Source organism: Sclerotinia sclerotiorum, genomic scaffold, assembly GCF_000146945.2.
Source record: "Sclerotinia sclerotiorum 1980 UF-70 scaffold_2 genomic scaffold, whole genome shotgun sequence".
Taxonomy (NCBI): domain Eukaryota; kingdom Fungi; phylum Ascomycota; class Leotiomycetes; order Helotiales; family Sclerotiniaceae; genus Sclerotinia; species Sclerotinia sclerotiorum.
The window spans coordinates 1,060,470-1,084,992 of NW_001820834.1; the positions used below are offsets into that span (position 1 = coordinate 1,060,470).

At 40.2% G+C, this 24,523-nt stretch overlaps 6 protein-coding genes across 6 annotated transcripts; 2 read left to right on the top strand and 4 right to left on the bottom strand.

Moving 5' to 3' along the window:
• Positions 1-386: 386 nt before the first annotated feature.
• On the top strand, positions 387-527 carry SS1G_01497 (hypothetical protein; the record flags this gene model as incomplete). Its single annotated transcript, XM_001597253.1, has 1 exon — positions 387-527. The coding sequence occupies one exon, from the start codon at positions 387-389 to the stop codon at positions 525-527; it is 141 nt and encodes a 46-aa protein (XP_001597303.1).
• A 2,338-nt stretch (positions 528-2,865) lies between these two features.
• SS1G_01498 (hypothetical protein) lies at positions 2,866-7,973 on the bottom strand (the record flags this gene model as incomplete). The annotated part of the gene is made up of 4 exons (XM_001597254.1): positions 2,866-4,541; positions 4,779-6,686; positions 6,923-7,392; positions 7,864-7,973. 4 exons carry the CDS (start codon positions 7,971-7,973, stop codon positions 2,866-2,868), a joined length of 4,164 nt encoding a protein of 1,387 aa, XP_001597304.1.
• A 3,212-nt stretch (positions 7,974-11,185) lies between these two features.
• Positions 11,186-15,976, bottom strand: SS1G_01499 (hypothetical protein; the record flags this gene model as incomplete). The annotated part of the gene is made up of 8 exons (XM_001597255.1): positions 11,186-12,740; positions 12,952-12,979; positions 13,498-13,547; positions 13,648-14,540; positions 14,588-15,000; positions 15,099-15,249; positions 15,481-15,509; positions 15,964-15,976. 8 exons carry the CDS (start codon positions 15,974-15,976, stop codon positions 11,186-11,188), a joined length of 3,132 nt encoding a protein of 1,043 aa, XP_001597305.1.
• A 1,272-nt stretch (positions 15,977-17,248) lies between these two features.
• On the bottom strand, positions 17,249-18,252 carry SS1G_01500 (hypothetical protein; the record flags this gene model as incomplete). The annotated part of the gene is made up of 3 exons (XM_001597256.1): positions 17,249-17,496; positions 17,546-17,929; positions 18,000-18,252. The coding sequence occupies 3 exons, from the start codon at positions 18,250-18,252 to the stop codon at positions 17,249-17,251; spliced, it is 885 nt and encodes a 294-aa protein (XP_001597306.1).
• Positions 18,253-21,821: 3,569 nt separating this feature from the next.
• On the bottom strand, positions 21,822-23,533 carry SS1G_01501 (hypothetical protein; the record flags this gene model as incomplete). The annotated part of the gene is made up of 4 exons (XM_001597257.1): positions 21,822-21,979; positions 22,277-22,387; positions 22,602-23,195; positions 23,266-23,533. The coding sequence occupies 4 exons, from the start codon at positions 23,531-23,533 to the stop codon at positions 21,822-21,824; spliced, it is 1,131 nt and encodes a 376-aa protein (XP_001597307.1).
• A 320-nt stretch (positions 23,534-23,853) lies between these two features.
• On the top strand, positions 23,854-24,459 carry SS1G_01502 (conserved hypothetical protein; the record flags this gene model as incomplete). The annotated part of the gene is made up of 2 exons (XM_001597258.1): positions 23,854-24,100; positions 24,206-24,459. 2 exons carry the CDS (start codon positions 23,854-23,856, stop codon positions 24,457-24,459), a joined length of 501 nt encoding a protein of 166 aa, XP_001597308.1.
• Between the last annotated feature and the right edge of the window lie 64 nt (positions 24,460-24,523).

Below are 24,523 nucleotides of genomic sequence, written 5' to 3' on the forward strand. Positions count from 1 at the left end.
TGACTTCGAGGAATGAGCCCGGCCAGCCGTGGATAAAAAGTAGTGGGATTGCATCTGGTCGGGGAGATTTGTGGTGCACGAAATGAAGAGGGATAGGGTAGGTGTAGTTACCGTCTGCATAGACGGTTGTGGTGTATTGGCTAAAGTTTTTGTTGATCTGGTCTTGGATAGAGAGCCAAGAGTAGTTATTCACCCAATAATCGCGGATTGTGGTAATATTGTGGCGAGGAGGACCATCGGTGAAATCAGGTTGGTTGATATCAGTTGTGTATCGTGTCAAAGACGCTTTTAATGTGGTTTGTTCGATGAATTCTGGATCGACTGATATCTTGAATGGCTGAGGTGACGGCCCAAAAGTTGCCTTGAAATTTTCATTGTATTCAATTATGGAGGACTGGTTTTCCGGCTGTGTTATTGGAGATATTGGGAGAGTGTTAAGTCCTGCGAAAAGAAAGTTCGAACACGTGAAAAGAAGAGAGGAAATCATTCTTAAGATGTCAATGAAATCATGGCATTCTGAGAACTGAGACAGTACATCGCCATTCTCTTTTATACCTGTGTCTCTCCATTAAACACCTCGCACCATTACTTGTCTAGAGCATGATAAGGTTGTCCATATTCTCCGAATATTTATGGGTAATCTGTACACTATTTCAAGAAATCGATTACTCATCTTCATTTGCCCTTCTCGATGCAAAACCTTAAGTTACTTAGTGGATATGTGCGGAGGTGATTACTGATTCCGAAGCGAGGTGTATTTGCACTCGCTACCTATCTATAGTAAATCTCCGCTATACCGGTCTAAAATGTTTAGTTAATAAAATCTAATATGAAACAAAATCCTCATATTAATATTCGACGATAAGATTGAATAGAATCTACATGCTGAGTTTCAATTTTCAATCTCGATTTGTTATTTTTTTAAGAAAAATTACTAGTAATTACATAATAGACTCGTGGAAACAGTTAAACGAGATTTTTCCCGCAGTTTTCGTATTGGAAATGTGAAATTTGACCGGCATTCTTCAAAATACCGGAATCCCACTCCTAATATGCAAAACCCGAAGTCCTATAGAAAATAATCATAATGAACGGGATTATGATGAAAAAATGGGCGGAATAGTGGGGCTCCACTACAGTGATTACTCAACAACGAGCCGTGTACTTGTAGTCGGATGAATACAACACCAGCGACTTGCAACAAAAGTAAGATCTTAGTTCGAAAAGAAATTACTATGCGAGTGTGAAAGGATGCATTTTAAAGCACGTATCGTTATGAAGTCTGAGCTAGTTTCGAATCGTGAATGACAGGGGGTATGGTATATACACCTGCTTTGCTGCTCCATAATTCAACGCCGGTTTCAACGGTTGATTTAATGAGGATTTTAGTCACTCGATATTCTAACGGTATTGATGGCTTTTAACTCAGGTGGTTTAATAATCATGATCCTTAGTAAACTGTGTACGAGCGGAGGTTAGATCTAAGGAAAGAAGAGTGAGGTTGAATCAGACTTGATAACCAACATTAAAACTTTCAGCTCACAGAAAGAAACATCTGCCAATACTCATGTGTTTTTAGAGATAATACTTACTCTACTATATTCCAGAGTTTACAATGATTGAATGCTATACAAAAAGCCCAGTGAAATCCCATATCTCCAGGAAAGAACATCGAATCCTTAATAGCCGAAAACTCAGTAGGTTAGTTTACAAACCTGTCATATCAAACATCGAAAATAAATTCCCAAAAGATCCCTACAACAACATAAGCATTACCAGCTCATCCCGTAGCTTTTGCAAATGCCCTAGAAGGTGCGATCGACGAGCTGGATAGCAAACCACTACTACTTATTTGGCTGTGCTAAAAAGGTACCAGCTATCTAAATCTAATTAAACTTATCCAAAACATATCAATTTTCAATTATCAACAAAATCAAACTAAAACTACATCAAGCCTACAAAAACAATAATCCCCTTAAAACATATCCTGTCTCAGCCCACTGGCAACCTATCGCCACTACCAAAAATACCTTTCTCCATAAGTACAAACCAAACTCCAACTTACTATAAGTCTAGTACCTTATTTTCCGGTCACCCCTAATTCTGGTCATCTTTTTACACCAAAAATCGTTATTTTCAGCTATTAATAATTCCACAATCAATTATTAGAATTTCATAAAATTTGAATTATAGATTTGAGTTATATAAATTAGTAAATCTTGAAAATTTCTGATTTTTCGCAATTTTATTGGTCGAGATATTAATTATTGAAATTTCAATTTTCGTTTCGTGTACAATTTATATATAAGTTTAAAACTGTTAAAGTGAATGGTTCCTGCGTAGCACGTGCACAGGGCACTAGTCCTATTAGGACTAGATTGAGAAGCTCTCTGTAGGAGAGCTTCGCACTTCGATTGATTGATTGATTGATTAAATTAACGTCTACACTGAGTCTATGACTATCTAAGACGGCTAGGAGCTTTGTAGGCTTCTAACAATAGTAAATGGAGGGTGGCTGGCCTTATTCGACCGTAGCTAATACAGGTTGGGGAGATTGAAAGCCTCAATCTTCTAAAGTTTGAATGGGGGAAGTGAAAACTAATACTAGGGAACCAAGCCCGCCTTACAGATACTCTCGTATTCAAGTAAGAGGAATAACAAATGAAATGTAATGAAATTTGACATTGGGGTGATTGCTCAAATTGACCAAATTGACCAAGTTGACCAAGTTGACCAAATTGACCAAATTGACCAAATTGACCAAATTGACCAAGTTGACCAAATTGACCAAATTGACCAAAATGACCAAATTGACCAAATTGACCAAATTGACTAAATTGACCAGATTGGCCATAATTGATCAATTCAATCACAATCTTCCGGTCCACCCCCTTCTTCTCCGCCTTCTTCCTCTTCTTCTTCATGCATTCTATTGAGATGCCATGATCTGGTGGCTATTCTCGTCGCCTCGATAAATTCGAGGGTCTTGATGATTCCTGCTTTAGTGTGAAGCAGATATTTCATGGTAGGTCGGACTGTGGGGTTATCCTTATTGAGGGTTTTCCTTGCCATTTTATATAAAGGACAACTGAGCAGAAGATGATCAGGAGATTCCTTTCCCCCACATCTACAATTGTCATTAGAGGAGATACCGAATCGTTTCAAATAAGATTTGAAGTATCCGTGTCCAATTTTGAGTTGGAACAGAGCACAGATTGTGCTTCTTTTGATGTTTCCTGGAATTCTGATTTTTGAGCTGATCTTCCAGGGGTAGTTTCTTGAATATGTTGACGATGGTTGATGAAAGTTGTTAGTGTTAAGGATGGTTATCCAGTTCTCTGATTTCATTCTTTTTATATCCATTCCAATGGAGGCATAACTGGTTTCGTGAGATGAGGATGGTATTTTGGTCGCCTCTTTTGCAAGAGAATCAGCTAGCTCATTTCCTTGTACAGATGTATGTCCAGGGACCCAATTGAGAGAGATTTCGGCTCCTTTATTTTGAATAGCTTCCGCAGCTTTTATAGCTTTGATTTGACATGATTGACCAGGTAAATCGGAGGGGGTTTTCAACCGGAATAATCCTGCTTGATTATCTGAGTATATCTTGAACTTGTTTCCTGGTTGGGCTATTGAATTTGCGTATTCGATCGCTTTAGTAACTCCTAGGAGCTCCCCATTATAGACAAGCTGATTCACGCCTATATTGATAGTCTCTTGATGAGAAATTCGGCCATTTGGTAAGATAACCGCTATCCCGATTCCAATCCCTATTCCCTCTAAAGTGGATGAGGCATCGGTGTATATTGTAATGGTATTTTTGCACCTATATTTGAAAGCCAGATTGTGAATCATCGCAGCTTCTTCTTTTCCTAATTTGCTGATATTGACTTTATATGGAACTTCTTTCTTCCAAGGAGGAAAGTAGAAATGATGGATTCCTTCCAAAGTGAGAGGATCGAAGTCTTTCTGAATTGAATTTTTGATCTTTTCGAGTTGAGTAGGTTTTAATTGCTTTCTTTGAGGGGTTGCAACTACATCTTGATTCTCCTTTTCTGTAGCCAGCTTTGTAGCTACTAAATTGACAGGATGAGAAGGCGAGATTTTCAATAATCTAAATGCGTATTGTTTGATTCCAGCATTTAGCCGTACTTCTGGAGGGCACAATGCGGCTTCTATTTCCATTGGTTTTATTGGTGAGGTTTTGAATACTCCTAGGATTTTTCGAAGGGCGAGGTTTTGCAAGGATTGAAGGATTTTCTTGAATTGGTTTTGCCCTTTCCACCATAAAATTGAACCGTAGTCAGCTATGCTGGTGACGCATGCCATATAGAGCTGTCTCATTGCCTTGGGACTAAGGCCTTTTTCAGAATTAGCAAGTCTAGCCATTCGGTAGAATGAGGTTTTAGCCTGGGTAGCTCGGATTGTGACATGTTGTTTGAAACTGAGGCCAGGGTCGAACCATATGCCTAGCCATCTGACTAGTGTTGAGGGTTGAATTATCTCCTCGTTCGGAAGCTTGATTGAGGCTGTCTTCGTATCTTTGGATGTAGAGAAGTGTATTAGCTCCGTCTTCGCTAGATCAAATTGAATAGCATTTTCTTTGCCCAGAGCATATATCTGTTTAGTTGCTCTTTCGAGGGAGATGATGTTCTTTTTCCAGGATGTTGAAAATGTTGTTAAAGCTATATCATCTATATATGAGAGATATTTGATCGAATTTGCTGAGAATAGATCTCGAATATAAATTAAGAAGAGGATTGGCGAAATAGGGCTACCTTGGGGGATCCCGGTATTGATCGGTTTGAAGGTTTCAATTTGGCCATCGAATGAGAGCTTGAGTAGCCTTTCCTTCAAAAAAGATGAGATCCAGGCGATTAGGCTGGTTGGGAGGTTTAGATTCTTGCAGATATCTAATAATTTGTTCATAGATACATGATCAAAGGCGCCTTTAACATCCAGGAAGAGAGTTGAGGTTTTCTTCTTGGATCTTGAATTTCTTTCGATTTCGGTAGTGAGTAAGATTGCTGTATCGATGGCTGATTTCTTTTGTCTTCCACCCATTTGAGAGTAATGAAGTAATTGCGTAGTCTCCGCTAAGTAGCTAAGCCTTTGAGCTAGAATTCTTTCACTTATTTTGCCAAGGCAATTTAGTAGGGCGATAACTCTATAAGCTTTTGGGGCCGAGTAGTCTGGTTTTGAAGGTTTCTTGAGTATCGCTCCAGTGGCTTGTTTCCAGCAAGAAGGATGGTAACCAAGGTTGATAAGATGACTGAAGAGGGTGAAGAATGCTTTTGGTATTGCTTTGTACGCTTGAATAATGATATCTTGAGTGATCCCATCGGGGCCAGGGGTCTTTCCTTTGATTTTTGCAGAGCACGCGTTTAGGAGTTCGCTCTCTGTGAGATCAGGCCATTCCCATTTCTTAGATTGTTTATAGCTTTCCCAATTGGGCGGTGGGGTGAATGGAGGAGGAGGAAATAGGGTCGATCTAAATGCAGAGCATTTTCCCTCGAAAGAATTTTCTAGTTTAGAGGGATTGGATCGAATATTCGGGATTCGTTCGGTTTGTATATCTTTTGTGTATGACATTGCCTTGAATATGGATTGGGTATCCTCTTTTTCAAGGAACTCATTCCAATGGTTTTTCTTTGCTGTTTTAATAGCTTGGAAGTAATGATTCCTGGCTGACTGGTAGATTTTCTTGAACATATCGTCTTCCGGGTAAATCTTGGCGTTCTCAAATGCATTAGAGAGTCGTTTTCGAAGGGCTTTCAGCTCTGGGGACCACCAGGGTTTAGCTCTTTTTGTGGACTTGATTCTCGGTATACTGGTTTCAGCCGAATAAGTGATTATTCGGGTGAATTCTTTTGCAGCTTCATCCAATACTTGTATGTATTGGCTCTTGTCGAGAAGGGAATCAAGAGAGTTGGATTCTGAGGTAGCGATATTAAGGTATTCACTCGAATTTAAGGTGGTTGATATCGATATTTTCGATTTGAGGGTATTCGCGAATTTTTCCCAATCCGCAAGTTTTGTATTGAATCTTGCTGGCTGAGCTATATTCGTTGTACGGGATAAAGTGCCCTTTACTTCAAAGAGAATGCTTAAGTGATCTGATCCAAGATCCGGGAGGACTTGCCAATCAGTGATATAGGGAGATACTGAATCTGTGGCTAAAGTAAGGTCTAAGACACTTGGATTTGTCATATTTGTTCGATAAAAGGTGCTCGTGCCTGGTTCGTTAAATAGAATGAGATTGTGATCCTCAAACCATTCGGCGAGTAGGTCGGCATTTGAGCTTTTGTTAGAGAAGGGGTCCCACCAAGGGTGATGGGAGTTGAAATCTCCTACGAGGATGGTGTGATGAGTAAGAGGGGTATTGTAAAGGCATCTTTCGATGGTGTGGCCTTTTTCTTTGGCTTGGTCCGCTTCATTGTAGATATTGATGAGTTGTATTGTATGTTTTCCTTGAGTGATATCAATGATTTGAATATCTGGATCATTAGGGGAGTTGGGAGCTAGGGCTACTAGCGGTTTGAATCCTTTTGAAATGTAGATCATAGTTCGGGGACGCAGGTTCGAAGGATTATTTGGGAGGAGTTGAGAGAAGCTAGAGTGGGCAATAGATCTGGTTGAGGAGAAGTCTTTCTCAGGATTCGAGAGGATCCAGGGTTCTTGAATGACTATGAGATCAATTTTGAGTTCTAAAGCAAGTTGGAGAGCACTTTCGGTTGCTTGAGGGCTCTTGTTTAGATTGATTTGAAGAATGCGAGTATTGTTGTACAGCATTAGTTGGATTTCTTGATGGTTGATAGATATACTTCGCATACTTTCGAGTTGGCTTTGTGTTCTCCTTTACAATTAACACATTTGACACTTAGATGTTGACATGGTTTGCCTTTTGCTTGGCAGATTATACAGAAATGACCGACTGTAGCATGATTATTACTGCAAAGTCCGCAAGCTGGAGGTTTTTTGCAGTATGATTCGTTATGGCCGAATCCCTGGCATCTGTTGCATTGGGATGAAGGAGTAGATGGATAGAATCTTTCTACTCTAACACTAATGCCTGCAATATATAGCCTTTTCTGGATAGCTATATCTGCTTCTTTTTGTGTAGCAAATGCAATGACTATTGCTCCATCTTGTTGTTTGGCTCTCTTGGAGGCATTGGTAAGCCAGTAAGGAGTACCCATAATACTGAGCCCTGGATTGAAGGTATTGACTTCCTCTTTGATTAGGTCCATACCTTTCAGACCTGAGAATTCCTGAATTGGGATTTTGTGAATGATGACTTTATGCCAGGGTTTATCGATTTGTATTCTTTCGGCATCAAGGATTTTGTCCCAGATTTCCTTCTTTTCCATCAGGAATTGTGCATTGAAAGGGCTGTTAGTGGTTAGTATAAAATTGCCGCTCCTTGTAGTGGTGATGGCTGCAGTGATAATATTATATTTGCAAATCTATGAGTCTTTTATAATATATCCAGTGAGACTACAAATATAAGTAAGAGTAACCAATTCTTACCATGCTTTCCCAGATACAAGATGTCAGTCTCAATATCCTTTGAGAAGGTTGCCCCCAGGCAAAAACAACCTTTCTACACCTATTATCCTGTTTGCTCCCTAAGCCTACCCGGTATCTCCATTGCCAGCTGCCTTGTACCCTATTGTAGACCGATACGCGCATCCGTCCTCTCGAGCCGTATAGACAGTGTCACTGTCGCTGCCATTATACGCTACGCCCCGCGGCTTGTGCACCGTTTCGCGTTACCTTGCCGGATCTCTCCTGCACAACAAGGCCGACCGTATCTTGCAAGCTTTGCTGTGTCTTAACCCCTAGCCAGGCAACTAAAAATACAACGTTTCCAGCTCACTAACCAAAGCACAGCCTGCAAAGTCCATTCCCCCAATGTATAGTTTGTAATCGATAATGCGGAGGGTTGAGAACGTATCGGATATGTGTCTCATAAGGTAGCTTCTGCCAGAGCTCATCCGCTGCCGTGATGTCTGCCGAATGCTTCGCAGAAGAGTGAATCTTGCTAAAAGCATCCCCCTCGTTCGAGAGTTCCTCTGCCGCCATAATACCGCTCTTGTACATTCGTAGAGCAAAGTGCCAAAAGCGTCCCTCCATCCCTAATCCACCCATACCTCCGTTGGCCTCAATAAGACTCTACCACAACCTTTATACATTCTCGATTACTCCCCTTAACCACCTGTAAACTTCCAATCCGGTATACCCGCAGATTGTACGCATTGTTGAGTCGTGAAAATTCTGCACGCTAGCGCCCCAGAGGTGCCCTGTCAATCACCGGCACAACGCTTTCCTTCTCAGGCTCTGCTCCCACACAGATTCGTAAAGGCAGTCCGCTTTGAAATGCTCCTTAAAGCAATTCTCAGGCTCTGCATCCCACTGCAGATTCGTAAAGGTGGTTCCGCTTCGAAATCCGTCGTTGTTTCGTTGATTGTCGGGTAGTTTTCATCTCCGTTCGACTGATAGTCCTCTGTTCCGGGCCAAATTCACGATACCTTCACTCCCAGTACCGCTCCTTTTTAAAGCACGACCTTTGCCCAGCTTCAGCCTGATTCAATCTTGGCTCTGTAAGAAAAATTACAGGTTCGTAGGATGCACCACGTACAGGTGTTGAATCATCGCATCCCGAGCTTCGCACTTCCGTAGAACTTAGAAGAGTGATTAACATACAAGACCAATATTACCTCAGTTCTGCCCTATCAGCTTCCCACTATTCCCTGTGTAAGGTCATTCTTTTTAACAAAATATTCAATTGGAAATAAAATAATAACTATGTTACGAAGTTTGCCGTCTAGATCACGTGGAAGTGCTCTAGGCTCTCGAGGTGGTTTATAACTAGGCGTCAAGCAGGGACTTAAAGTAATGACAATAATGCAATTCGTAACTAATAGTAGAGTATGCTAAATGACTGATCTTGAGCACGAAGCTCTATACAAAGGAAATCCATCTTGGTTATATAGACCTTCATGCTAATCGTCCCTGTAACGATACTGTACTGGAGGCAGCGGCTGCCTAAGGTTTCGTCTGGTTGGTAGTTGTGGGTTAAGGCTTTATCACTGGTCTTCACTTGGAAGTGAAGTCGTTACTAGATCAAGTAGAATGTAGGTAAACTAATTGATAACTAAGTTGAGCACGAAGCTCCTAAACTATGAAACTACTCTGACTATATACTGAACAATAAAGGGGGCCCCTAGGAGCTTTCTGGCTCCTCAAGACTCCTTATCACGCGATTTCTGATGGTGCGTGCGCATACGATCTTCAGGTGACCAAGATCACATACTAATTCGATGAAATCTGATCGTGTTTGCACACGGCCTAAGCTCTCCTAATTAATCAGTTTGCTACCATCGTAACACCATCAATCCTAATGGTGAATCGTGACACTTACCTCTAGAATGAATGGAATTCTGCCTTTTACTGAACATCGATCAGCAATCATAAAATGACAGAATTGAAGGAGAAATCGCTTCTTCAATATATATTGGATATGGATGAAAGAAGGTTTAGTCCTCGAATAAGTGATATAGAAGATATAGCGAATTATATACTCGAAACACAGGGTGCGAAGAAGATTGGAAAGCTCTGGGCTTATCGTTTTGTGAAACAATATATAGAATTAAAAAAGTGTTTTAATTGCGTTTATGATTTTCAAAGAGCTCTCTGCGAAGATTCAGAGCTTATTGAAAGATGATTTCGATTAATATCGAATATGCAGGCTAAATATGGTATTCTGGACTGTAATTTCTACAACTTCGATGAGACAGGCTTTATAATAGGACAAATATCACTACATATAATAGTTACTAAAATTGATTGATATGGAAAAAGCAAAGCTATACAATCAGGCAATTGAGAATAAACTACAGCGATTATTTGTATTGATAAAGAAGATCACAATATACCTTCGTTTTTGATAGTAAAAAACAAATACCATCTTTCAAATTGATATATCGAAGATGATTTACTATACAATTGGCTTATTAAATCTATTATCAATAAATGAACAAATAATGAGATAGATCTTGAATGGATTAAACACTTCAACAAATATATTGAAAATAGGAAAGTGGGTAGATATCGAATGTTAGTGCTTGATGGGTATAAAAGTCATAAATCGCCAATATTTCAGGAATATTGTAAGGGATACAATATTATATTATTTAGTTTACTATTTCGTTCTTTGTATTTAATTCAATCATTTGATATTGGTTGTTTTGGTTCTTTAAAGTATTCATATAATCGACAAATCGAGAACTTTATCAAGGCGTATATTACTCATATTACCAAAACCAAGTTCTTTCAAGCTTTCAAAGCTATATATATCAAAGCAATATCTATATCAAATGGTAAAGCTGGGTTCTGTGGAACTGGGCTAATCCCATTTAATCCGGAAATTGTACTTTCAAAACTAGATATTCAAATAAGAACTCTATCAAATAGATCAATATCAACCGATCCTGATATATAGCAATCTCAAACACCTCACAATCCAATTGAAGCTCTTTCTCAATCCACTTTAGTGAAAAATCATATTGCTCAACATCAAGGGAACTCACTTACTCTAATATTTAAAACAATTGTAGCTTTAGCTAAGGGTACAAAGCTTTTAGCTTATACGAATACATTTTTAGCTGCTGAGGTTCATAATCTCTGCAAAGCAAATGAAGCATTTAGTAAACGTTGGAGAACTAGAAAAGCTTTAATACGAAAAGAAGGAGTACTTTCAATAGAAGATAGATATAATATATTAGAACAAGAGAATATAGAAGATCAGATACAATACAATGGATTTACAAATGATGATTCTTCAGCAAAGAGGCAAGCTACTATACAACGATGTAGCAAATGTAGTAATGCTTCACATAATACACAAACTTATCAATTAGATCCAGCATTAATTGGTCTTTGAATTATATATAATTTAATTCTAATTTATAGTATTGTTGTAATTTTATTTCAATGGAATGTGGGCAATTGAGGTAAAAGTGTACAGGGTCCTGATATGTACAGGGTCCTGATAAACCACGTTATAAATTGTAACGTGGTTTATCAGTGGGTCGGACATATCAGTGGGTCGGACACTTTTTCCCCGATTTATCACTTTAAAACTATATTATTCAATAACAATTGGATGAATCGATTGAAACTATTAAGAATCTAATAAACTAGCATCTATTGCATTATTTTGACAGGTTCTTGAATTATGACCAGTCTTTCCACACTTACTACAGCATCGACTAGTAGATGATTCCCTATTAGAATTTCCCCCATTTTGACGCTCGTCGCGTTGAATCTGATTATCAACCTCTTGTTGTGATAATATATCTTCAGCTTCTTGTCCAGTAAGTACTCCTCCATTACGTAGTTGAATTTTTTTAGCGCGTCGACGTTTACTTAATGCTTCATTTGCTCTTCGAAGCATACGATTCTCAGCACTCAAAAGTGTAACTTCATGTGCCAATCTCTCTGTACCTTTAGCTAAAGCTTGCACAGTCTCAAATATAGGTGTAGGAGAGCTTGATTGATGACGAGCTATTCGAGCTTTTACTAGAGTTGATTGTAAAAGAGCCTCAGTTGGATTGTGAGGGGTTTGAGAGATCCAGAAATTGGTAAGTTCCAAGGAGGTAGATGGAGGGGTAGAAGTACGAATCCTAACATCTAGTTTTGAGAGTATAGATTGAGGATCAAATGGTATTAGACCTGCTCCTCGAAAACCAGCTTTTATATTCTGAATAGTAATCGATTGTTGATATGCAGCTTTGAAAGCTATAAAGAATTCAACCTTAGAAATATGATTGATATGAGCCTTGATAAATCCTTCAATTTGACAACTATATGAACGTTTGAGTACGCTAAAACATCCAATATCAAGTGGTTGAGTTAAGTGACTTGAATGCGATGGTAACTTTATGCATATAATATCGTTTGACTTGCAATATGACTGGAAAGGTATCGATTCGTGACTTTCATGCCCATCCAATACTAGCATTCGATATTTGCCCTTTCTCCGTTGACTAGTATGCTTATCGAAATGCTTTAACCATTCTAAACCTGTCTCATTATTCGTCCATCCATTAGAAGTAGGTTTAATAGCCCAATCTGCAGGAAAATCACTCTCTGTATACCAATTAGAAAGGTGATATTGTCCTTGCACCACTAAAAATGGTGGTATAGTTTCACCCTCTCCATTACCACATATAATCGCTGTAGCCCACTCTCGATTGCCTGGTTGTATTGCCTTGCTTCTGCCACTTCGTTCAGCACTAGTTACAACCATTCCGGGGCATATTATACCCATCATAAAGCCTGTTTCGTCGAAGTTGTAGAAATCGCAATCCTGAATCCCATATTTCGCCCGCATATTCGATACTAATCGAAACCACTCTTCAATAAGCTCTGGATCTTCGCAAAGAGCTCTTTGAAAGTCATAGACACGATTAAAACGCGTCTTTAATTCTGAATATCGTTTTACAAAGCGATGAGCCCAGAGCTTTCCAACCTTCTTCGCACCCCGTGTTTCGAGCATATAATTCGCCATATCTTCCACACTATTTAATTTAGGGGCAAATCCTCTATCATCCATATCAATAATGTATTGAATAAGCACCTCCTCTTCTAATTCAGTCAAATTATGACTTTTTGGTCGACTTTCAGCTATATTACTACGACCTTGAATTCTGTCGAATAATGTAGATCGAGGCACACTATAGTAATTAGCAGCCTTTCGAATCGTCAATCTTTTGTTCAATTCGATAGCCTCAATGGCCAGGACTATTCGTGCTTCTTTTGAATGAATTTCCATTAATAACTATTGAATAAACGCATATTGAAGTGAGAGAGTAAAGGATATTGAAAAAGTGTCCGACCCACTGATATGTCCGACCCACTGATATGTCCGACCCACTGATAAACCACGTTATACGAATGTTACGACGGGTAACAACTAGGTCACAGGATTAGTAATAACACGTGATGCGAGAACTCGAAGAGCTCGAAGGCTTGGCCTCTCGAGCCCTTCGAGCCACGAAGCATGAAGGTCTATATAATCAAGACGGATTTCCTTTGTATAGAGCTTCGTGCTCAAGATCAATCATTTAGTATACTCTACTATTAGTTACGAATTGCATATCATTATTTGTCATTACTTAAGTCCCTACTTGACGCCTAGTTATAAACCACCTCGAGAGCCTAGAGCACTTCCACGTGATCTAGACGGCTACCCTCGTAACACTATGTGAAGGTTTTTTGCGAGTTTTAAATATCTTCTATTTGAGGTTAGACAGAAGGAATAGATAAGTAGATAGGTAGTTCTTGTATATATAGAGAACTACTGAATACGCCATACACTAGATCAATGGAATAATCACTACAAACCCTCATATTTCACGAAAGATAACAGGGGAGTTAAACATGCGCTTGGAAAATTGCTTAAAACTCATTGAACTAGTAGGACATACATACATCCGAACAAAAGCTCATACTCAAATACCACAATATCGCCATAAAATGCCCTAGTAAGTTGCCCTCAACTCCTAGTTCCCCCCCAATCCCTCCCTTCCCCGCCCCCAAAATAATGTCTTTTCCACACACCACTCCACCCAACAACCTTACATAGCCCTCGCCCTAAACTCCACATAAGGACCATCCTTCATACTCGTAAAACTATCCCTCAACTGAAACTCATCCCTCCTCCGTCTCCCCACCTCCAAATTCTCATTTCCTTCTCCAACTGTATATCCCTTTGCCATCCTAATCTCATACATAAAAACGACTCTAGCCAAACTCGTCATTAACTCTACATACGCGACTCCCTTTCCGATGCATCCTCGAGGACCTATACTAAAAGGACAAAAGGCACTTTGAGCAAGTGCTACGGAATCTGCTGTGATACCAGGAGCCGAAGAAGGAATCCAGCGTTCGGGGAGGAAGATGAAAGGTGAGGGGTAATAGGTTGGATTGTGATGGATGGCGTAGTGGGGAGTGCCGACTACGTAGCCCGCTGGAATGTGGAGGCCGTCGATGTCGATTCCGCCGGGAAGAACTTCCCGGGGAAGAATGCCGCCGACGGGTGGTGAAAGGCGCATGGATTCATCAATAACTGCTCTTAAGTATGTACAGCCATTAAGTGTAGGACTTGAATGAATCTCTTCGAGATCAGAAAAGGTGGAAAGGATTTCCTTTGTGAGAATGTCTAATTTATCAGGGTTATGAACCAAGTAGAAGAAAGCTGCGGAAAGAGCTGCTGAAGTGGTATCAGAACCAGCAATAATGAGTAAATTACTCTCGCCCCAAAGTTCTGGAGTAGTAAATCCCTGACCGGTTTCTGAATCACGAGCATTGAGGAGATAGTAAAAGAAATCCTTGCGGTCAGTATCAAGTCCAATCTTTGTTCTTTCGGTAGCTTGAGCTCTGCTGTATGCCATGTACTTCATTCTTTGAGCATAGATCTTGCGAAAGAGAATTTTACTCAAACCAATGGTCTTAATGATAGGGTATGTACCAGTCTAAATGATTAGTATATATTCTGATTAACCATGGATTAGGTACTTACAATCAAGTGAGTGTGAGCAGCATTTCCAATCAAATCAATCACATGACGGTTAGATGAATTTTCCAACATCTCAAATGCTTTCCCAAAACAAAGATCACCCATGACATCAAATGTCAAGTAGTTACACCAATCAGACATGTTCTGAGCGACACTCCATCCACCGGATGATTTTTCTGTTGAAGCTTTTGGTTGACCGAGATTAGTACAGAAAGTTCTAACATTTGCTAAAATGTACTTCTCCATGGTCTTGATAGCATTGTCTGAAAACGCATGGGAGAGAACTCTTCTTTTTCTTGCATGACTAGCTTTGTCGATACTGCTGTGAGTGTTGAATGTATCCTTTGTTGGAGGAAACACGGTGTAGAATTGAGACTTCTTGACATTTGACTTATGACCATAGATAGTTTTTAAAGCTGTGTTAGAATTAATTGAGAGACTATCGGGACCAAATCGAAAAACCGGACCTTAGAAATTAGCATCATTGATTCTTCCTGGGAACGCAATTATTTACCATATTTCTCATGACATCTATAAAACTCTAGATGTCTATCGCCTTTCCATGCATGATATACAGAGTACCAATCTGTGATCTTCGCAAGGAATGGACCAGGATATTTTGCGAGAGGATGAAATGTCAGACGATAAATCGTGAGACTTGTCAGCTATGATGCGGTCAGCTTAGATTACTTGCATCATGCAAGAACACTCACATATACCGCTGAGATAGTTGTTGCAATTATCACAGCCCAAAAGAATCCATTTAGAGTAAGAGCCACGGTGAGTGAAATATCCATCATGACTAGTTTCTCTGTGATGATGTACAGAAAGATTTTCCCGGGAGTTCAAGAGTTGTTGTAAATCGTAACTTAAGTATTAACACGCGTGAAGCTTACGGCAATACTTTCTTTAAAGTCATACGATACTGAATTGATTTAGATAATGCCTTCAAAGCATTGATCTCATTAATTCACCAACTTTGGCCCTCTGAACAATTGAAGCTCAGTGAGTAAAAAAGGAAGAAATAAATCAAGATTGAAAGAAGTTGAGTTGAGGGGGTTTAGAAAATGAAAAGGTGACACAAATACGGTAATCGATCTCAAATTATCACTGCCTACCTAGCTAGGTACTGCCGGGAAGTTCCAAGTTGAGAAAACCTTAGATGCAAGTAAAGATTCACGATACTCTAGTCTCTGACCGACGATAACCGAAAAACCCCATCAAACAAAGGGAAGAAAAGGTCTTAAAGTTGAAGTCTTGCACCAATCGATGAATCTCGTAGCTGCCATCAAAACACGGATTCCTCCCGCATCAATGGAGTCCTACCGCACATTGATATCGTAATGATAGTAAAGTTGTCGTACAAAGCCGAAGCAAACCTTGTACAGCCATATTGCGGGGATTCTGGGGTTACTAACTAGGTTTAGTTTAGACCTCGGCAGATAAAAATACATACTAGGTAGGTAGGTTAGTAATCCTATGCTTGAGAATGAAGAAGAATTTATTAAACTTATTGTGATGGATATACGAGTAAATGATATAAATAAGCCCATCCCATCCATTCTTAATTACTCTGTATTCCCAGGGACAATCCTTCAATTCTCACAAATTATACAAAGTATGCATGAATGTTAAAGTAAGCATCTAGCCAAATAAAGTTATCGATATCAAACATTTTATCGTTGTGGAGAAATTCTATTCTTCTCTTCTCCTCAATGGGGAATCCCATTAGTCATCAACATACAACATCCACAAAACGCGCAACCATTCCACCCCAAGCTCCCTAAATACTAAAAAATCACTAATTAAAACTCACCATTCCGCCATCCACCCACCAAAGTCAAAGCCAAAGTCAAAGCCAAAGTCCAAACTCCAAAATCCCAACCAAAACAAATTCCACAACTCACGAGTCAATCAATCAATCAATCAACCAATCAATCAATCCAATCCAATCCAATCCAATCCAATCCAATCCAATCCAATCCAATCCAATCCAATCCAATCCAATCCAATCCAATCCAATCCAATCCAATCCAATCCAATCCAATCCAACATCAAACACCCATCTACCTATCTATTTCCATTTAAACTTTAAACTTCCACCAAAAAATTCCATCCCTCCATTTCATCCCTCCATTCTATATCAAACAAATCAAGAAAATTTTCCCCAAAAAATTTTCAATTCACAAGATACCTACCTAATATACTAACTAATATTACTCAGAACACAGTAAGACATAAGGCCAATAATTATTACCAAAAAGTTTTGTTGCATATCTGGACAGCTGTCAAATGTTTAGAAAGTGGGTTTTTAGTGGGTGTTGTGGTTGTGGTGGTTTTGTTGCATGTCTTGACAGCTGTCAAGTGTGTAGAGTGGGGTTTGGTTGTTTTTGGTGAGTAAGTAAGTGAGTAAGTAAGTGTATGTATGATTTGAAGGTTTTGAGCTCTTGAGAGGATGATTTGTTATTTTGTAGGTACCAAGAGTCTTTAATTTTTACATGTAAGTTCATTCAGTGACGTTCGCATGCTATGCCATCACACCAAACAGATTTTCATTGTGTTCTTGATATATTCATTTCATGCCGAAATAATAATGTTTAGTTTATTTATCCCAAGATTCCAAAACCCTAAACACCTCATCAATCATCTCTCGTCTATATACTTTTATGGTAGGCAGTAACCTCCATCACAAATAATGTCGGTTCCAGTACAGTAACTTGAGGCATCACTGGCAAGAAAAAGGAATACCCCCTTCAACTCATGAGCTTCTCCTTCTCTACCCATTGGAATCTTATCCTTCCAAGTAGCCTTTGTCTCAGGGGGACAGAATTCCGAAATCTCAGTCGCGATATAACCAGGAGAGACGGTATTGGAGCGTGCAAATCCAACCCATTCTACTGCTAGAGATTTACCTGTATGTAATTAGTATCTCATGAAGAGAAGGGGAGAAAATGTACGAACATAAATGAATAACTGCAGCCTTTGCAGCATTATATGGAGCTTGCAATTGGGGAATGTTGACAATATGCCCACTCATACTCGCAGTTGCCACAAAACTTCCATAATTGAATCCTTCCAATTTCTTTCCATCAATAGTGGTACCTTCTTTCTTCTGTCTTCTCCAATGTTGCCCCGCTGCCCGAGCACAATAAAATGTCCCATCCAAATCTGTTGTTACCACTTTCTTGTAGTGTTCAAGCTCTCCGTCGAGAGCAGGACCTTGAATCCATGGGATACCAGAGTTTGCGATGAAGATATCGAGACGACCATTGAGATCAGTTACGGCGGTATTGACAGCTTCCTCGACAGCTTCAAATGAGGTAACATTGACCTGGTATGCCTTGCCTATTGATTCGCAGACGATTAGTCTTGTGGTACATCACCTCGAGTGAATCTAGTAAGTAGGAATACGAACAAGTAACACCATATTCCTTCTCAATCTTCTCTGCCTCCTGAATAGCCTTCTTGTTGCTGTTATACCAAATAGCCACATTAGCACCGGCTTCAGCTAGCGCATGAGCAACGGCAAGACCAATACCAGCACCGGCGCCTGATACAATAGCAGTTCGTCCTTTAAGTGAAAACATAGGTAACACCTTGGATGTGTAGGTAGGAGCCTCAGTGAGGTTGTGTTTAAACTTTCCGTCGTTCATTGCTTCACCTGCCATTATTGCGATTCGATATCTTCGTGTGGGGGAATATAGAGGGACAGTTTGTATTGAGGGAGAGTAGCGCAGCTGAGATGAACTTGTGCTTGAGAAAGATGGAAGGAGGGGATATAGAGGTAAATATGAAGGAGGCAGTTTGTATGCGTAATAAGTGGTGGGGTCGCATGATGGGCATGTCACACAATCTCAGTAGGGAGATTGTCAGGGCAATGTACAGGATGTGTGGATTATTTTGAGGGTTTTGGACCAATAATGCGGTAGCTGAAGGTGGGGTGGAGGGGTAATGAATACCGTGTTTGTGCATCAGGGCCCACTTGTCAAGCGTCTTTCCATCTTGAAAGGTGTCTTCATGAAAAGAGTTTATGTCGGATAACCTCAATGTAGGCATTCCGATGATGGTGATGGAGAAAAAGAGATGTTGATGTCATATCTATTAAAAACAGATGATGGGGATGGATGTTTTTCGGTATTATTACCCCTGAATTATACCCCACGTTGACTGTTCAATGCGCTGAATACTGCGTCCCGTGTGACGCTAACAACTACCTGTTCAACACCAGACCCAACAACGAACTAACTACAAACTCAGCGTATAACATCAGTGATAATGATTTTATATCCAACTTTTTAATTTTTGAGGATTGAATTTTGTAGATTAATCCAGAAAAATCGCAATCCACCTGTAAAATTCCATACCGGTAGTTAATATCTTGTAATACTCACTAGGTATTGCATTCCCCCATCCTAATATCTGACCTGCACAAGCCTCGAATTTCCAACAAAGTAGGTAATCCCAAGTTGATAGACACCAGTAGTACAGTAAGTAGCATAGATTCAATCCCATCTCAATGCAGATACTGCCACCAGTGAAAACAAATACTAGCAAAACCTAACAAAAGAAGTCACGCTCAAAATATAAGGAGTGTATACGAGAATCCTCATCTTTTCCATCTTCATCGCACAAAATCGGGCATGCGCTTAAGTATAGGCAATCGCTCCAGATCATGAAACAATGCAGGCGAGTCCTATCTAGTGACTTGGGCACTTCGTGTTGAACGTGTAGATGAATTATTCGATGTGAGTTACCGATATTGAGTCAATAGACAAGAGGCGTTGGTATGATAATATTGAGTGTACTTGATCAGTCATCATATATGGGATATATGGGATGTCATCGCTGGTGATAGAAGATACACGAGATTCTTCATCATTGATCACATTTCCTTCATTACCTATCGTATCGATGGAAAGTTATCGATGGTTTTTGAAGAGAATTGTTCTATCTGCTGCTACACAGTGTCCAGCCACTTTTCTCACTGCTCAATTCGCGACTTTTGATCTATGGAAAGCTGTGTAATGGAGCCCGGTCAGGATGCCGCTGGCTTTCTGTCAAATTAAATGGAGAGTGTGTATCTGATTGTCAAGCTTCGATCCATGGGAAGCCATCGGCAGTTACAAGATTATCCATCTTCACATATTATACGAAAATTCTATCTTTAATGTTTCTACCTGCAAATCTGATATATTATCATATAACACCATGTAGTTCCACACTTTCCCAAACCCTTCCAACGCAAGTACTTCGACTTTCAACGCTTCTATTTTATCTGGTATATTTTTGAGCTCTTCCCAAGAAATTTTTGTCGTGTTGTTATTTGCTTCATATTCTGTATCAGTTTGGAACACCATGGACTATCTTCCCTCTCTGTCAGCCGTATTTTAATTACTCTAATAGATTCAATCACTTTCGGCTCTCATGGTGAGTAGCTAGCTCTAAGCAATCATTCCTTTTACAAGTACAAACCTAGATCTTGTAATCTTATCCACGAAGAGATCAAACAGTATCAGACCCGATCATTTGCAGCGGGAGTAGTAACATCGGACAAACTCCAACTTTATCCCAGGCGGGAACAATGAGCGAGTTGCATCCTCTAGTAAGCTTATTAGGCTCGTTGTGAAGAATTTTGTCAAAGACATCCTCCTTTCAATCAATATTAAATTCACTTGCACTCCTTGATAATTACGACGCAAAAACTTGTGGCATACTCTCCAGTCTCCTAGAAAATCCTCGCTGACCACATTTCACCTTTGCGCAATCAAGATTCAAAATTGACGCTTGTATGTATACGAGAATAGCATCAAAATCTAGACTTATAAAACTTAACTTTACGACCAACTATGAAGTAGTGTAGTAGTCATCTTGACATCTTACAAATTCAAATGAGTAAATTTTATAGTGTCGTGAATATGGAATTATTCCTAAAGAATAGAAAAGTACTAGGAATACCACCTCTCATCGAAAATTTACAAGATCATCGAATATTTTACAAAATTGTCGACTATGCCATACTATTCACTACGAAACCTCCCTGTATGAAGCACAGAACAGCTGTTGATATTGATCTATTGCAATTGCTAAAACTTCCTTTCGACTCGCTTAAAAGACACCCTAACCCCATACTCTCGTATCACTAGGAGATTTCTAGAACATATCTATGGCGGTTCTAGAGATATTCCCGTGTTCATTTATCATGCATTAATTTCCTTATTTTATTATCATTTTTTGAGCACCTAAAATGATTATCAAAGGATAGATGGACTCACAACTAAGGATACGAAGTTGCTAGAATACAGTGCTTGAAATTATTGTACTGACATTGAGGTAAGATTTTATAAATAAGTAAAAAACGTAAAAGAAACTAAGATGGGTTTCAAACACTAGCCCTACAATCGAAAGAAATCATATCAAACTCTTTGTATTATGTAGATCTGAAAAAAAAAAGCATCTATTTACCAGCAAATCCTTAGCTATATAAAGTAAATCATTTCTATTCAAACTTAGCACCGCAAAGCAGTTTCCCCTCCATCTCTACAGAGCGCTTGCTATACAATGTCACAGATATTCAGCATTCGCGAATTTTACGTAGTAAGCTTACAGTAGAAATATCCCTGTACCTTGTAAAACAGAGTACCAAACACAGGAGTCCGATATCCACCCCGCGCGACCCGCTCGGTGCCGCTCCGACGATAACGCGGCATACTTACCCAGTAAGGGAATCCGACGCCGCTCCGCCCTGCCATGGACATGCAAGGATATTCCTCTTTCCACTCCGAATGCACATATTATACTCTGTACAGAGTTACTATACACCGCTCTTCAAGATAATTTTACCATCGCGGCTCGAATATGTTGATTCCGTATTCGTGTCCCCTCTGTCCTCTGCATTCTTTCCTGATGTGTGTTGTTTCCGGTACTGTGCATCCTCTTGACACGCTGCCTACCTGAGTTTTACTCTTCGACGGATTGCATTTCCCTCTTGGAATAACCTTTCAGCACTCTTTCAACATTCGCTTTGCTCCTTGGAAATTTTCTCAAAATGTCCAACTGTGCCAACTTCTCTTCTGGTACCCAGCTATCCCATGCTGAACTGGTGGTCTTCCAGTACCAAGTATTCCTCTTTTTGTGCTCAATCCTGGTATCCAATACCTATCCCACATCTCACCACTCCGTAACATCAAAGTCGACTTGGTTAGACTTTGCTTCTGGTACTTCCCGCCCGTTCATTGCTTTAGCATCCTAATTTTGCTTTGCGCAGGTAGGTTCTATCCCTTTCATCTCCCACCAAAATCTTATCTGCACTTGGCATTAAATGCTTGTCCCATAGTATTTTGATAACATCTCTGTTGTTTGAACATGGTCGATTATAATTGAGGAATAGACGAGCCGCTACAGAAATCAGCCTTTCGTTTCCAATGTCCATTCCGTTGTAGATCGAGTGGTGAGAATAATCAGAAAACTCAACACTCTCATCCGAGTCAATCGTACTCTCTGGTTAAGACACTTTCAAGACGAAATCAATCCAACGACAGAGCTGCAGTGTTCTGAGTAATGCTCTTTTCCCCCTTGACCATCCAATATTCGAACGATGAAAGCAGTGAAAAGCTGCCCCGAAGACGGTGAGGGATCACATTAAAGCGGTACGGGAGCAATTATATAATATGTGCTACTGAGCACTATCCCAACCATACTGGCTGTGAAAATACCTCAATTGTGTCAAGTGTGAGATTCCTTTAACGGCCAAAGCATCCTTGTACCACATGCTCCACATGTTGTGATAAGTATAAGCCTTCATTTCTTTTACGATTTATGAGAACATACAGCAGGAACAGGGCATAATATTCCGAAAAATTCAACCGTAGGAGTATTCGCTGTCCTCAAGTAACCATGCGACAACATGAAAATTGATTAATTGGTAGTTATTACTGTCGTGACTTCATTTCCAGACTGAAACTACACCCTCAAAGGTCCTGTACGATTCATTTGGCGATCATCTGTTCTGGTGACATACCATCGTCTCCCAGCACCTTAGCTTTCTGCAGAGTAGTTACAGTTTTCTGGATAACTGCCACATCCACTTTCTTCGTGCTCCTTGCAAACTTGACTGTCTTTAACCATTCCTTTGCATCCTCTTCGCTATAATCTAACGAAGTACTGATGTATCTCACTGCCTCATCCTGGTTCTGTTCGAAATACTTGACACCTTTGTCAATTTTCTCAAACATGTCATTCAACCTCTGGTCTTCTGAACTTTGTAAGACATTTGTGCTGGCAACAATCTTCCAACTGCTCCATGGTGTATATATTTCCCCAATTCGCTTGATCTCTCCATTATCGTAATATCGTTTCGAAGTAAAGTGCTCCCACATGAAGAAATCCACTGTACTGTCGTTCACACCATTGCGCAACTTCTCAAATGTCTGCAAAGGGATGACTTCGAAAGGTCCTTCAGACGATTGACTTTCGTTGAGCCATCCTTGCTCATCCGCGAGAACGAATCCCATCACATAGCTTCCGCTTCCTATCCTCGAGACACCGATTTTGCCGTTCTTAAGATCTGCGATGCCATTCAGAGGTCTGTTTGCGCCCGTAGAGATTGCCCAGCCTATTTTCATTCAATTAGTCTGCCGCCTTCGCAATAATAATATATTTGCATCAGTAAGAGAAGGACATACACAATGGTGTTTCAACATAAGTCCCAACGATTTTATATCCTCCATCGCCTTCCAGATCAGATTTGCCCAACCCAGCTACCCATCCTTCAGTAAGACCAATCCCTACATCAGTTTCCCCTGATCGTATCGATGTAATCATATGCCCGGTGCCAGATGGAAATGGGATCAATGTAGCATTGAGACCGAAATGCTTTTGCGCGAAGTGAAGAGGGGTAGAGAAATGTTCAGGGACATATCCGATCCTGAGGGGTGTTTGGGTAGTAGCCATGACGAAGAATCGATGCCGCTTATAGGATTCTGGATAGGTATATGGAATATCTCCAGAAACTTTGACTATAGACGTCGTTGAGATATGAAGAGAGTGATTGAGAATTGTAAGTCTTACATTGATGAGCTTCAGGCGGGTTCTGACGGGTATTCATCGGCAGGCGGGGTAAATGTAGTGCTGGTACGCTAGAATTTTAGCGTTCGTACGTTTCCGCCACACATCGATTTAACGAGATCTCCGTCGTTCCGTCATCCTGGTGTCCTCAACTTCCACCTCGCTATAAATCTCAACCAGCGACTCAGTATCACAACACAATCAAGATGGCCTCAGCTACAGCACAACGACGCTTACTTCAAGAGTACCGCTCTCTCACAAATAATCCACCCGAGGGCATTACCGCAGGGCCAGTCTCCGAAGATGACTTGTTATACTGGGAGGCTTTAATACAAGGACCAGAGGGTACACCATTCGAAGGAGGAGTCTTTGCTGCTGAATTGAAATTCCCAAAGGACTACCCACTTGCGCCACCTAGTATGAGGTTTCTCGGAGAAGTTTGGCATCCCAATGGTTCGTCTTGCCCATTCGTTCTTTGTTCTTTTTTTCTGGTCAAAAATATGCCATATGAGTACATTATGATTCGAAGAAGATAGTGCTAATATAATTCATTACCAGTCTACCCAAGCGGCCTCGTTTGTATATCTATTCTCCACCCACCCGGAGACGACCCAAACCACTATGAACATGCATCCGAACGCTGGTCTCCTATTCAAAGTGTCGAGAAAATCCTAATAAGCGTCATGAGTATGTTAGCGGAACCAAATGATGAGAGCCCGGCGAATGTGGAGGCTGCAAAGCAGTGGAGAGAACACAGATCGGCATATGAACAAAAAGTACGGGATGGATGTAGAAGGATGCTTGGATTGTGAAAGGGAATATGCATGTTACGGATGCGGTTTTTGGTCCCGAACTCAAATAAGACGACGAGGTCAG